This window comes from Myxine glutinosa, chromosome 7 (genome assembly GCF_964187855.1).
Source record: "Myxine glutinosa chromosome 7, kmMyxGlut1.1, whole genome shotgun sequence".
NCBI classification, from domain to species: Eukaryota; Metazoa; Chordata; class Myxini; order Myxiniformes; family Myxinidae; genus Myxine; species Myxine glutinosa.
Genome location: NC_136267.1, coordinates 58,168,360 through 58,183,834, shown reverse-complemented (window position 1 = coordinate 58,183,834; position 15,475 = coordinate 58,168,360). Strand labels below are relative to the sequence as shown.

The window sequence follows — 15,475 nt, the reverse complement described above, 5'->3', positions numbered from 1 at the left end:
AGGCGAAGTCTTTGTTCCAGGATCTTCTGAAGAAGTACCCGGAGGATAAGGAGACGACCTTCGTTGCAAGCTCTGGAAGGTTTGCACGCTTTAAACGGCGCTTCAGCTTGCACAACTTCAAGATTCAGGGCGAAGCCGCAGCTGCCGACACCGTAGCCGCCGAGGAATTTCCTGCCACATTGAAGAAGATCATTGAGGACGAGGGATTCTTGCCCGAGCAGATCTTCAACGTCGACGAAACGGGCCTTTTTTGGAAGAGGATGCCCGACAGATCCTTTGTCTCGAAGGAGGATAAGACCATGCCAGGCTACAAAGTCGGGAAGGAGTGGCTCACGCTAATGCTTGGGGGTAATTGCACCGGCGACTTCAAGCTGAAGCCGCTCTTGGTGTATCATGCGGTGAACCCCCGGGCACTTAAGAACATCCCGAAGGCGTCTCTTCCCGTCATTTGGATGAATAATATGAAGGCATGGGTAACCGTCATAATTTTTGAAGAATGGTTCATCAATTATTTCATCCCGGCTGTCAAGAGCTATTGTCGAGAGAAGAAAATTCAATTTAAATTGCTGCTGATTTTGGACAATGCACCTGGCCATCCCACTAACCTCGGTGATTTTGACTCCAATGCGAAGGTGGTGTACTTGCCACCCATCACCACATCGCTCATCCAGCCTGTGGACCAGGGTGTGATAGCGCTTTTTAAGCGCTACTATCTCCGCCGCACTCTTCGTCAGGCTGTCAATGCAACGTCAGAGGAGGAAGGCATCAGCATCTGGCAGTTTTGGAAAAACTATAACATCTACCAGGCAGTGCTTAACATCAATGCTGCATTGTTACGGTGTTTGTTTTCATTTTAAGGCATTACGCCCGGTTTACGTCAAAAACTGAGTGACGTCACGGCTTATGGAACCAATTAATGACGTAGGCCGGGGTATTGCTGTATATACATATATATATACGTATATACTTTTTTTTTCTTTTTTTTTTAAATATGAAAAAAAGTTTTTGTTATTGCTTTTTAAATTTTTTATCTAACCCTGTTCCATCAAGACTACTTTATTGCTGAAGCTCATGAACTTTTAAATGTTTACTTCATTATTCCTCATTCTTTTAGTGTCATGATGCAGAGCTCAATCGAAGACTAAGCAACGCAGAATTGCTGGAAAACCTGGTGAGCCACTATTTTTTAGGACTGTCTGGAAGTACTTAAAGACTGTATGTACAGTATATCACAAAGGCAATCATGATATGCACATTGGAGTTTACGTTTTATTCCTCCCTATTCCCTCCATGTTTAGCATTCCTTCTTTATTTAAAGGATGAAATTAACGACATTTGCATACTTGTCAAATCATTCTCACGAACTAATCATCGCCTTTTCCCTCCGTCGATTGCATCTTCTGTCACGATCGGTTTACTTTTCATTAAAAAAAAACTTTGAAGCTTTCAATTTTTTTTTTATCTGAGGAACACCTCATTGGGTTATCAATTATTAGGTCCTGAGATCCCATTCTTTATCAGACTTCCAAAGAAAGCACGTTTGAAAACCCATAAACGTGATGTTTAACTTGTGAGAAAATAGTGTAAAATGGAATCGCCTGTAATAAGACAAGCTATTTTTCTGTTTTTATATGACAAATGATTTTTCTCCACCAAAGGTGTTGTCCTTGTGCAACATAAAACTTAAATAACTTTTTATGTACACATGATAAAGCAAGCTAACTGTAAATGGCATCTGAAAGTGCAATTCATTGACATTATATTATTCTTGACATGTGCTGTATATTATGGACGCACACATTATATGTGACATATAATACGTATTTTACACATGCACGCACATGCACACACACAGAGTAGGTCTCTGTCACATCTGAAAACAGACAGACACACACAAAGACAGACACACACAAAGACAGACACACACAAAGACAGACACACACAAAGACAGACACACACAAAGACAGACACACACAAAGACAGACACACACAAAGACAGACACACACAAAGACAGACACACACAAAGACAGACACACACAAAGACAGACACACACAAAGACAGACACACACAAAGACAGACACACACAAAGACAGACACGCACAAAGACAGACACGCACAAAGACAGACACGCACAAAGACAGACACGCACAAAGACAGACACGCACAAAGACAGACACGCACAAAGACAGACACGCACAAAGACAGACACGCACAAAGACAGACACGCACAAAGACAGACACGCACAAAGACAGACACGCACAAAGACAGACACGCACAAAGACAGACACGCACAAAGACAGACACGCACAAAGACAGACACGCACAAAGACAGACACGCACAAAGACAGACACGCACAAAGACAGACACGCACAAAGACAGACACGCACAAAGACAGACACGCACAAAGACAGACACGCACAAAGACAGACACGCACAAAGACAGACACGCACAAAGACAGACACGCACAAAGACAGACACGCACAAAGACAGACACGCACAAAGACAGACACGCACAAAGACAGACACGCACAAAGACAGACACGCACAAAGACAGACACGCACAAAGACAGACACGCACAAAGACAGACACGCACAAAGACAGACACGCACAAAGACAGACACGCACAAAGACAGACACGCACAAAGACAGACACGCACAAAGACAGACACGCACAAAGACAGACACGCACAAAGACAGACACGCACAAAGACAGACACGCACAAAGACAGACACGCACAAAGACAGACACGCACAAAGACAGACACGCACAAAGACAGACACGCACAAAGACAGACACGCACAAAGACAGACACGCACAAAGACAGACACGCACAAAGACAGACACGCACAAAGACAGACACGCACAAAGACAGACACGCACAAAGACAGACACGCACAAAGACAGACACGCACAAAGACAGACACGCACAAAGACAGACACGCACAAAGACAGACACGCACAAAGACAGACACGCACAAAGACAGACACGCACAAAGACAGACACGCACAAAGACAGACACGCACAAAGACAGACACGCACAAAGACAGACACGCACACAAAGACAGACACACACACAAAGACAGACACACACACAAAGACAGACACACACACAAAGACAGACACACACACAAAGACAGACACACACACACAAAGACAGACACACACACACAAAGACAGACACACACACACAAAGACAGACACACACACACAAAGACAGACACACACACACAAAGACAGACACACACACACAAAGACAGACACACACAAAGACAGACACACACAAAGACAGACACACACAAAGACAGACACACACAAAGACAGACACACACAACGACAGACACACACAACGACAGACACACACAAAGACAGACACACACAAAGACAGACACACACAAAGACAGACACACACAAAGACACACACACACAAAGACACACACACACAAAGACAGACACACACAAAGACAGACACACACAAAGACAGACACACACAAAGACAGACACACACAAAGACAGACACACACAAAGACAGACACACACAAAGACAGACACACACAAAGACAGACACACACAAAGACAGACACACACAAAGACAGACACACACAAAGACAGACACACACAAAGACAGACACACACAAAGACAGACACACACAAAGACAGACACACACAAAGACAGACACACACAAAGACAGACACACACAAAGACAGACACACACAAAGACAGACACACACAAAGACAGACACACACAAAGACAGACACACACAAAGACAGACACACACAAAGACAGACACACACAAAGACAGACACACACAAAGACAGACACACACAAAGACAGACACACACAAAGACAGACACACACAAAGACAGACACACACAAAGACAGACACACACAAAGACAGACACACACAAAGACAGACACACACAAAGACAGACACACACAAAGACAGACACACACAAAGACAGACACACACAAAGACAGACACACACAAAGACAGACACACACAAAGACAGACACACACAAAGACAGACACACACAAAGACAGACACACACAAAGACAGACACACACAAAGACAGACGCACACAAAGACAGACGCACACAAAGACATGCGCATACACAAAGACATGCGCATACACAAAGACATGCGCATACACAAAGACAGACATGCGCATACACACAGACAGACATGCGCATACACACAGACAGACATGCGCATACACACAGACAGACATGCGCATACACACAGACAGACATGCGCATACACACAGACAGACATGCGCATACACACAGACAGACATGCGCATACACACAGACAGACATGCGCATACACACAGACAGACATGCGCATACACACAGACAGACATGCGCATACACACAGACAGACATGCGCATACACACAGACAGACATGCGCATACACACAGACAGACATGCGCATACACACAGACAGACATGCGCATACACACAGACAGACATGCGCATACACACAGACAGACATGCGCATACACACAGACAGACATGCGCATACACACAGACAGACATGCGCATACACACAGACAGACATGCGCATACACACAGACAGACATGCGCATACACACAGACAGACATGCGCATACACACAGACAGACATGCGCATACACACAGACAGACATGCGCATACACACAGACAGACATGCGCATACACACAGACAGACATGCGCATACACACAGACAGACATGCGCATACACACAGACAGACATGCGCATACACACAGACAGACATGCGCATACACACAGACAGACATGCGCATACACACAGACAGACATGCGCATACACACAGACAGACATGCGCATACACACAGACAGACATGCGCATACACACAGACAGACATGCGCATACACACAGACAGACATGCGCATACACACAGACAGACATGCGCATACACACAGACAGACATGCGCATACACACAGACAGACATGCGCATACACACAGACAGACATGCGCATACACACAGACAGACATGCGCATACACACAGACAGACATGCGCATACACACAGACAGACATGCGCATACACACAGACAGACATGCGCATACACACAGACAGACATGCGCATACACACAGACAGACATGCGCATACACACAGACAGACATGCGCATACACACAGACAGACATGCGCATACACACAGACAGACATGCGCATACACACAGACAGACATGCGCATACACACAGACAGACATGCGCATACACACAGACAGACATGCGCATACACACAGACAGACATGCGCATACACACAGACAGACATGCGCATACACACAGACAGACATGCGCATACACACAGACAGACATGCGCATACACACAGACAGACATGCGCATACACACAGACAGACATGCGCATACACACAGACAGACATGCGCATACACACAGACAGACATGCGCATACACACAGACAGACATGCGCATACACACAGACAGACATGCGCATACACACAGACAGACATGCGCATACACACAGACAGACATGCGCATACACACAGACAGACATGCGCATACACACAGACAGACATGCGCATACACACAGACAGACATGCGCATACACACAGACAGACATGCGCATACACACAGACAGACATGCGCATACACACAGACAGACATGCGCATACACACAGACAGACATGCGCATACACACAGACAGACATGCGCATACACACAGACAGACATGCGCATACACACAGACAGACATGCGCATACACACAGACAGACATGCGCATACACACAGACAGACATGCGCATACACACAGACAGACATGCGCATACACACAGACAGACATGCGCATACACACAGACAGACATGCGCATACACACAGACAGACATGCGCTTACACACAGACAGACATGCGCTTACACACAGACAGACATGCGCTTACACACAGACAGACATGCGCTTACACACAGACAGACATGCGCTTACACACAGACAGACATGCGCTTACACACAGACAGACATACGCACACACAGACAGACATACGCACACACAGACAGACATACGCACACACAGACAGACATACGCACACACAGACAGACATACGCATACACAGACAGACAGACACATACACAGACACGCACTGACTTATTTATAAGATATTAGACGTTTCTCAACTCTCATGTTTTTTTTGAAGATGTCATTTAGGATCACCAATGAAGAGGAAGCTCGCCTGGCACTCCGTTCGTCCAAGTTCCTCACCCAGGCTTTGATGGATTATCGTCTAAATATTTCTGCAGATGTAAGAAGAAATGCTCCATTTTGAGATATTTTGATTGTTCTGATTTTGTGTCTTCGGGGGTAAGTAAGTTACTTGTTTGTGCTTGGCTCCACCCTCTTCCTCCCTCTCTCCCCCTTATTCCCAACCCTTTTCCCCACCCTGCAGTTGGATAACAGTGACAAGGGACGAGATCGTCCTTCAAACTTTCCCAGTGATCGACCTCTTAACTTTCCCGGTGATAACCCTCCAAGCTTCCCCAGTGATCGCATTGCTGACTTCCCCAGTGATCGCCCTCCTGATTTCCCTGGTGATCGCTCTCTTGACTTCCCTGTGGATCGCCCTCCTAACTTCCCTGTGGATCGCCCTCCTAACTTCCCTGGGGATCGACCTCTAAAATTCCCCGGGGATCGCCCTCTAAAATTCCCCGGCGAACGCCCTCTAAAATTTCCCGGTGATCGCTCTCTAAAATACCCCGGCGACCGTGTTCTCAACTTCCCTGGCGATCGCACTCTCAGCTTCCCTGACGATCGCACTCTCAGCTTTCCTGGTGACCGTGCTCTCGGCTTCACTGGTGACCGTGTTGTCAGCTTCCCTGGTGACCGTGTTGTCAGCTTCCCTGGTGATCGTCCTCTCAGCTTCCCTGGAGATCGGGGGCTCAGCTTCCTTGGTGATCGTCCACCCAGCCTCCTTAATAATACAGGTCGACTTGCAATTTTTTTGACAGTCCTTGTGGAAACTTCTTAATTCTTTGTATTATAACATGTTATCTTGCGTTAATATTCACCTAATTTCTCTTCTTTAAAAAAAAAAACGTTTTTTCCCCCCACAGGTCCATCTCAGGGCAACTTTCTGCAACAGCGCGTGCCTTCCTACTCACAATCCCAGTTGGTCCCTCCTATGGGTTTTCCATCGATCAACACAGCACGTAACCGTTTCCCAAATCTACCGTAAAACAAGAATGCCTTCACTTTTCCCTCTTGCTCTTGAAGTAGCTTGGTTATTTTGTGTGCGTATGTACACAGGTGTTTTTTTTTTTCATTCTTTAATGTTAGGCCACACTATATATTGTGGAACCCTCACTCACATTTGCATTTTTCTCCTCTTTTTATTCTCCTTACCTTCTATGGATTTTTCATTTTCTCAATTCTCCCCAACCAAACCTGTCAAAATAACAGGTATTTTGCTCATAGTTATGCTCTGATGAAACGATGCTTTTTCAGCATTTAAACTTCTGTGATTTTAATATTTACTTTTGCTTTTTGTAGAACAGATTAATATGCTATACAACTCCGAAGAGGATTGATGTTTGTTTGCTAATTAAATTCCTTCCTTTACTGCAATTGAAACCCATTGTTACTTTGTGTTTTTTCTGCCGTAGTAGATAGGAGACAGTATCAGGTGTATTTTTCAGAACTTGGAAGGATTTCTGGAAAAAAGAAAACCAATTGCGAACAGAATTATTGGTGCAAATAATATCGGCTAAATTCACCTGTATTTAAAAAAAACATGTTGGAGAAGCTCCTGGTGTTGAAAGATCGTTCCCAAATTTGTGATGCAAAAGGAATTTGACTTCAATACCACATGGTAGGAATATAGTGTGTAATGGTCTATTTTGCAGCCTGGCAATATGCTATCTTTATCGGTGAATGGTGATAAACGTCTCTATCAGATGACACTGACCAATGGGGAAAAAAAATTCCACCCTTTATAAGTGAAATTTCTGAAATGAGGATGAAATATAATGGTTTAAGAACTTGTTAGAGTTTGACCAGTGTGTAAACATGTGTTATTTGCATCTCTGCAAAAGCAGCCAGCTTGGGGTTGGGGCATCAGAGTGAACAGTATGTGTGTGGTTAAAGTTAAGAAAGAGCATCCGCATTGATGTTTTTCATGGGTGGTTAAATGGCACAGCAATAAATAGGTAATCCTGAAAACTTAAATGCACGAAAATATAAGGAAGTGCTCAAATAAGAATTCGTTTTAAGATTATTTAAAAAGAAAAACAATTATGCATAACTCAAGTGTAACTTTGAACCATTTATTGCTGTTGTTTTTCCTGTTTTTGGCATGAATTCACAGCATCAGGACATCATTTGGTTACCTTGTCAGTGTTTTCATTCGTGAAACATATTACCCAGTGGGTTTTCAATTGAGTAACCTGTTGTAAATGTGTGTTGATTTTTCTTTTTCTATTTTTTTTTCCTGATTTTCGATTTGTTTTTGTTTGCCGAAACACACACATTAGGGACTACCAAAAGACACAATAAAACCTTGTTTGAGCGATCTTAAATATGCCGTTTGTTATGCTATAATGTTCCGTTGCAATTCCTTTCCCAGAGAGTTCTGCAGAAAGGTATTCAAAACAATGGAAGTCCTCTCTGCTGCTGCTTTTTTGCAATTGTTATTGCGGCCACATTTCATTTGTTTTTGATTGACCATGTTATTTCCATCAAGTTGTGGATCTTTGTAATAATAAGTATTTGTCTGCTTTTTGAAACATAATTTGTGTACGAGTGAAGAAGGCGTCCTTATGGTTGAGAAAATTCCTTGTTGTCCATTGCCTCACATACCCCTCCAAGCCCTCTGGTATACCTCTGGCTGCGTATCCCTCTCCTCAACCACCATTTGTTTGTCTGTGTAATAAACCTTCTGCCCAACGATGACAACTCTCTATAACACCTTGTCACCATACTCAGCAACAACCTGCCATGGCATTGCATCAAATGCCTGCTGGGACTCTGTCGGTTTGACACAATTTGTAAACTTCCCAATTTGGATTTCTACACATGGAATGTCCTCCCTCTTGGACCAAGCCTAATTTTCCATACAATCTCTCTTGTTACTCTTCTGCCCTTTTGGCTCTGATCACTTTCTTGTCAATGCCCATATATCTCTTGCTATTTCAAGGGAGCAATCTTAACACCATCAAATGTCACTAAATTCACACAGGCTGACAGGCAGGGGTCTCTCACAAAAGGATTGAGCCACCATCTCCACAGCACCTGATATTGAATCTGCCTGGAAATACTTTCACAAAAGTCTATTTTCTCTCATGCAGCAGGTTATTTGATCTGCAGCTTTCCTGGCCATCCTCGAGACCGAGGAACACTAAATCCTGTGGGGAGGGGGTTGCAGTCGAGCAGCTTGCTTTCTCAGCTTGGAAAGCTAACCTGACTGAGGGTACCCTTTGTTCGTTCCATAAGGCTCACAACAAGTGTTTGTCCATCTTAAAGCAAGGGACACAACATCATTTTGCAAATATTGATGCTGAATTCTGCAACCAGTCTCCTTCTATGTTATGGTGGCGCGTTGTCAAGTCTGCTTCTCGTGTTTGCTCCCCTCCAACTTTCCCCTTCACCTGAAATGGGCAACACTGAGAAACGAACGCATCCCTTTAGAATTACCCTTTAAACCCCATCGGAATTACGCTTTAGAACCCTTTATAATTGCGCTTTAGAATCAATTAGAATTACCATGCTCTGCTCAACATAAGGCAGAATGTCTAAACACTGTCTTTGCCTCCAAATATCGTGTACCCAACCCATTCATTTCTATTCCTATCTTACCCCGACATATCAACTGTCTAATGGACCTATTCCTCGCCAATGAAGGTAGGGAATCTTCTCTACAATCTTGGTGATTGTCCCAGATGGCATCAGTGGCCATGTTCGCAAATCCTGCTCTGCCGTTCTTGCTTCTCCATTTTCTGCCCGATGCAGTCTGTCCTCCATTGGCTACCGCTCCTCTGCACCATCAGCCATCGGCTTTCCTGGATCGACCAAATAGCAAAGCTGGCCTACGGAGCCAGTCACAGACTCCGTCAATCCAAATCTTTGCTTGGAATATCGAAGCTACTCACAGTATACAAGGCCTTTGTCAGTTGTACCTCAATGGAGTGCTGCTCTCCTGTATGGGTCGGTCGGTGTCCCAGCATCACGTCACTCCTGGATTCTGTGGAATTAAAATATCTAAAAATGATTGTAATCTCCTTTGATGAGTCCTAAGCACAGGGTCTGTTTCTTCTCGCATGGTAGGCAGGTCAATGTTCTCCGTTAGGTCGAAGTTTTCGAAATTTGCATTGAATGCAAATTGGCTTTGGACCCCGCCTCTCACGCATTTCACGCATTGCTTTTCAAGCCCCGCCTCTTTCTTTTGCCCCTCTCTTCCCCTGTCTACCAATGGGAGGAAGCGTTGATGCGTTTGTGGCGTTTCTGCAGTTCCAGCTCGATATTTCCACGCCCTTCTCTTTCCCCTCTTTTGCCCCCTCGTGGAGAAGATTATGCCCCCGCCTTCGCATGGTAGGCAGGTCAATGGTCTCCGTTAGGTCAAAGTTTTCTACCGTTTATTTTTTGACATTGCTCCTTCTGCGCTCTGTTACCTGGCCCTCCCTATTTACTCCAGGTTGCATGGGTTCTCCCAGAAACCCCCTCCTGGTTGAACTTCCAGAATCCAGACTGACTGCACACCTACACTTTTTTTATTTCTCGCTTTTGCCATCGAAAGAACCACCTTCTATAGGCTGTTTCATGCTTCCGTTCATGGCTTCAAGCCAGCAGTCCACCTTCTATTGTCATCCACAATTCTAACACATGATCTTTATTACTGCATTGACTTTCCGAAAAGCCTGGTGTTGGCTTAACGGTTAAGGTGGCTGGCTTAATGTCCAAGGGTCTTGTCATCCTTCCTAGATCAGCAACATGAGTACCAGCTTATTGGGAAGAATGGGCCATTTGAGTATCCTGTGTCAGATTGACGACCCGCCCATCATTGTGCCCAATAGCTGAGAAAGCTACTTCGGCAGCCCTTTGCATCTGAAGATGCAAAAGGGTGGTGTCCTTCTGTCCTTCCTAACCCAACCCTCTCACTTGCTTGTTTCAGTGTTTCCTCTCTTTGACCCTGTTCATTCATTCCCTTGATGGTTGTCCCACTGTCTGTTCTACCTTGTTCTTCAATGAGCCTCACTCCTTCAAAGAAAACAAACAAACAAAAAACCATTCCTTTAGAATTGGCATATTTTAGTGTGACTTGTAATGCCCGCTGTCACCAGCAGTGGCTCTCTGCCATATTTTCATTGAGAGAAGTAGGGTCCACCACCCATGCTGAATTCCTAGGACAATTAACTTTATTAATACCGAAAACCTTCTCGTGCACGCCCTGAGTGCCAACCACCAGTTTTCAACTCATTCTGACCAGTGGGTCGTGCACAGGCCTGGATTTAGGGAACGACCAATGGGGACATTTGTCCAGGGCCCAAACTCCAGGGGGCCCACAAAAACATACGATACATTAATTTATTTATAAAGCTTCTTTGATTTATTCCCTTGTCTCAAAGTTAGTACAGATGGGAGAAAGGAATTCAAGGTCTAAAACAAATATCCCAAGGTTTAATTTGAAACAAACTAATTCCGGACAAACGAGTGACATGCCACATGGGTCACACGACCTTTTTTGGGTGGATCAGCGTCATCACATGAAAATGCCGCAATCACACTGAATCTGAATAGCAAGTTGGCTGAATCAACACTTTAAAAAGTGTTGGAGTGAAATGTTTATGGAGCTATACACAGTAACGCAGTGCAGCTCTTCCACCCCCCACCCTTCCCCAGCGTTTCAAGGTTGGTGGGGAGGAGGAGCCTCCACTACTATATAATGTCCGAGGGGCTGATAAACTTAAATCCCGCTCTGGTTGTGCATGCACACATGCGATACACGCCAACGTACGCACTGCAGACAGATTTCTGGAATTGTGGAATGCTGATGTCCACAACTGGCTTTTTAATTAATGAATCGTACAAGTCGTGTTTGTTCGCATCAGAAGGAGATCCCCAACCAAAACGATTCATTGCGATTTCTGGAATGCATTTTGTTTGTTCACTCAAACATCACTTTGTTACCTATATTCATTTGTTATCTGCAATCAGCGATCAATTCTGAGGGTTACAGTGTTCAGGTATATTGTTGTCGATGTCCTCGTTTTTATGGAGGTGGTGGTGGTTATTGTCATGGTGGTGGTGTTTTGTGGTGTTTTGTGTTGGAGACATATAAAACCCTTCATTTTTTTTTTTGCTGTCTTCGTCATATTTCAAGCAACTGCAGATACCTTCATTGTGCTGAGAATGGCGAGTCGTACTGCTTGCAGTGCAGGCAATATCCACTGCGGCAGTACTGGTGGACATTGACAAGTTATCGGGTTGAGCATTGCTGTTTATTTTGGCTGACGTACAGAATTCATGTTTATATGTCTTGTAACATCTGAAATCTGCAGTTCTTAGTTGTGTTTGCTTGTTTTTGCCTTGCATTCATATTTACAATGGTTGATTGTCATTCATTTGTATTTTATTTTGCAGCCATGGTTGCATACACATTGTAATGTTATAATCTGGTAAGTGTGGGCAAAGAGATCAATGTTTTCCTCCCTGACATGGCATGACCCGTCGTAGTTGTACTTTTGTGACCCAATTCACTTGATTGGATAAAATGGTGATTCCAACACCTGGTTTGGATGCAAGATAATGTTAGTCACTTGTGTGTTGCCAAATAAATATATCTGGATTGAAGCTAAAGCAGAGATACCTGTTGTTACAAATGATATGAAGCACCTTCACTATAATAGTGCCACGCCACACAATGGCCAGTGTCTTTGTACAGACAACATCTTTTGTTTCTCTGTACAAACCAAATAATGAGCCAAGTGTGGAGCAAGACAAGGACAGATTTGAACTTGCAATATCTTCCTTACAAACATCTATTTAATTTATTCTGACTGATGTCGTGGTGCATTTCTCTCGGGAGCAATGTGAAGAGCCCAGCAGTTTGTTTCTGTAAACCTGGTTGAGGCATTAATTAAGAAAGGATCATCACGTTGACTTTGCCAAAATATCCATATGACTTCTAATTTCTCAAGGCAGTCTTTTCACCCGAATCCCTATCCACTGTCAGAAATTGTCTCCCAAAGCCTCAGCACCCTGTTTCGAGCTCGCTGCTCAAAACAGATCCAACTGACTATCATTCATCTCGTTCCTGGGGATTAAATGTGGCTTCAACACAGATACTAAAATCAATATGGAATCCATGCAGTGTGGAAACACCAGAGATCACCACCACCCATTAAGTTTTGCACTCAACCATCACCTGACAATTTTATGGCCTCAGTTGTCTACGTTGCCAAAGGCATCCTGTCGATTTATCATTTTGATTTGATTTTTATGTACCGTACTTTGCAGACCGTTGGTGCTGCAGATGCAGTTTCTGGCAAGGATTGCACTGGGTGGTTTGCCATTGCCTTCCCAGATTTGTCTGTGCGCTATCCTTTTAAATGCTGAACATCAAGCAAGAAAGCAGTACGTAGCATTTTCAAAAGTCTTTGGTACGACTCAGGCAGAGTTCAAATTGCCGACCTCCCAGAGTGGACACTCTAACCATTGTGCCACCGTGTCTGGTTCGATTGATTTACTGGTCTGTGTCATTTCAGAGGTCTAGGTTTTCTCAACGGCCCTTATGCTTGTTGCATGCTGAATTTAGAAATGTATCTCATTTCGCTCAATCAGGTCAAGTTTTTTCTCATCAAGCAAGCAAGGTATGCTATCTCAATTTTAAGGAAAAAAATAATCAATTTTTGTTTTTTAAATTAGCATTTTTAAAATTCAAAATCAGACTTACATTGACAGAAAATGTACAAACTATATATAAAATGACGCACAAGTACCGTTAATGTGAAATTCAACATTAAAAAGACAAAGGAAAACAATTAATGTGGAATAAATGGCTTTCGCAAAGATTTTCGTCTGTGTGTCACATCTGTAACATCTCTCTTGAGGCACCAACAGTAGTCTGCAAGCATGTTGACATCCCATCGGCCCTGGTACCTCTCTTCCATCACTCGAATATCCTGGTGAAAACCGTTCTCCTTGCTCCTCGCTGACATCACCACAGTTTTCAGGAAAGTAGTGCATCTTTATGGACATGCGTGCACCAAGAGCCTGGAAGCTCTGCAGGAGCCCTTCCACAACACATTCATACTCTGGACTTCGGTGATTGCCCAGAAAGTTCGTCACAATGGATTTGAATGAGAGCCAGGCATTTCTCTCACTGCTCTCCATACTTTCGTCGAATTTAGGATCTTTCATAAGCTCCCTGATCTGAGGGCCATCAAAAATGCCTGCTTTCAGTTTGGCCTCACTTACGCGAGGAAATTTCTTGTTCAAGAAAGCGAAAGCTCGACCTTCTTTGTTCAGTGCTTTGACAAAATTCTTCATAAGTCCGAGCTTGACGTGCAGTGGCGGAAGTATAATCTTCTGAGGATTCACAAGAGCGTGTGACACAACGTTGTGGGAACCTGGTTCCAGGCCAGATCTTTCTGGCCAGTTGCGTTGTACATAGTGCTGCTTGTCTGCTCGGCTGTCCCACAGACAGAGAAAGCAGGGGTATTTGGTGTAGCCGCCTTGTAGACCCAGCACCATGGACACAACCTATAAATAAAAATAAAGAACACACATTTGTTTTAAAAAAATTTATTCCAGTTTATTAAAAAAATATATTTTAATCCATGTTAAGAATATTTCAATAAATAAAGTAGAAAAATATATGTAACGAGTTTGACACCAACATACCTTTAGGTCTCAGCAAATCATCCAATTGTGATCTTTGTACTTCAAAGCAGTTAGCAAATGCTCCATGTTACTATAGTTCTCAGTCATCTGTACCGAGTGACCCACCGGAACAGACGCGACCTTGTTGCCATTGAAGAGTAGTACTGCTTTCAATCTTCAACTTGAGTTGATGAAGAGCCGCCATTCTGTAGGATCATACGCTAAACCCATAGCTGCAATGAGGCCGGTGATGTTGCTACAGTAAACCAGAGAAACTTCATCGTCCGAACTAAAATATTCTCGAAACTCTTCTTCACGGCTGCGGTACCAGGAGAATGTAGTTTCAGGAGCTAACGATTTTCACGAAGTCGTGACCCTAGCAACTGAGCAGATTCTTTGGACAAACACAAATCTCGTGTCAAATCGTTCAACTCCGCTTGGCTAAAGAATTTGGATTGACTTGTCTCGCCCGTAGGTTGATATGTACCAGATATGTCACCATCTTCCATTTGTTCATCGGAATCGGACGCCGAATGTCTGCAATTTTCGGGCGGTGCTGGAATTGGAATTTCTCGTCCATGAGGCACTGGTTTAATGTCAGATGGCACATCTGGATACTTTAAGTGTTGCTTG

At 44.0% G+C, this 15,475-nt stretch overlaps 1 protein-coding gene across 1 annotated transcript in view; it reads left to right on the top strand.

The window, feature by feature from the left end:
• Window positions 1–12,817, top strand: part of LOC137431274 (uncharacterized) — a 117,225-nt gene extending 104,408 nt beyond the window's left edge. Inside the window, exons 16-19 of the mRNA XM_078781789.1 lie at window positions 1,115–1,171; window positions 6,171–6,275; window positions 6,420–6,954; window positions 7,084–12,817. Coding sequence (XP_078637915.1) covers window positions 1,115–1,171; window positions 6,171–6,275; window positions 6,420–6,954; window positions 7,084–7,205 — 819 coding nt within the window. The 3' untranslated portion in view covers window positions 7,206–12,817. The remainder of the gene's footprint in view (window positions 1–1,114; window positions 1,172–6,170; window positions 6,276–6,419; window positions 6,955–7,083) is intronic.
• Window positions 12,818–15,475: the final 2,658 nt, after the last annotated feature.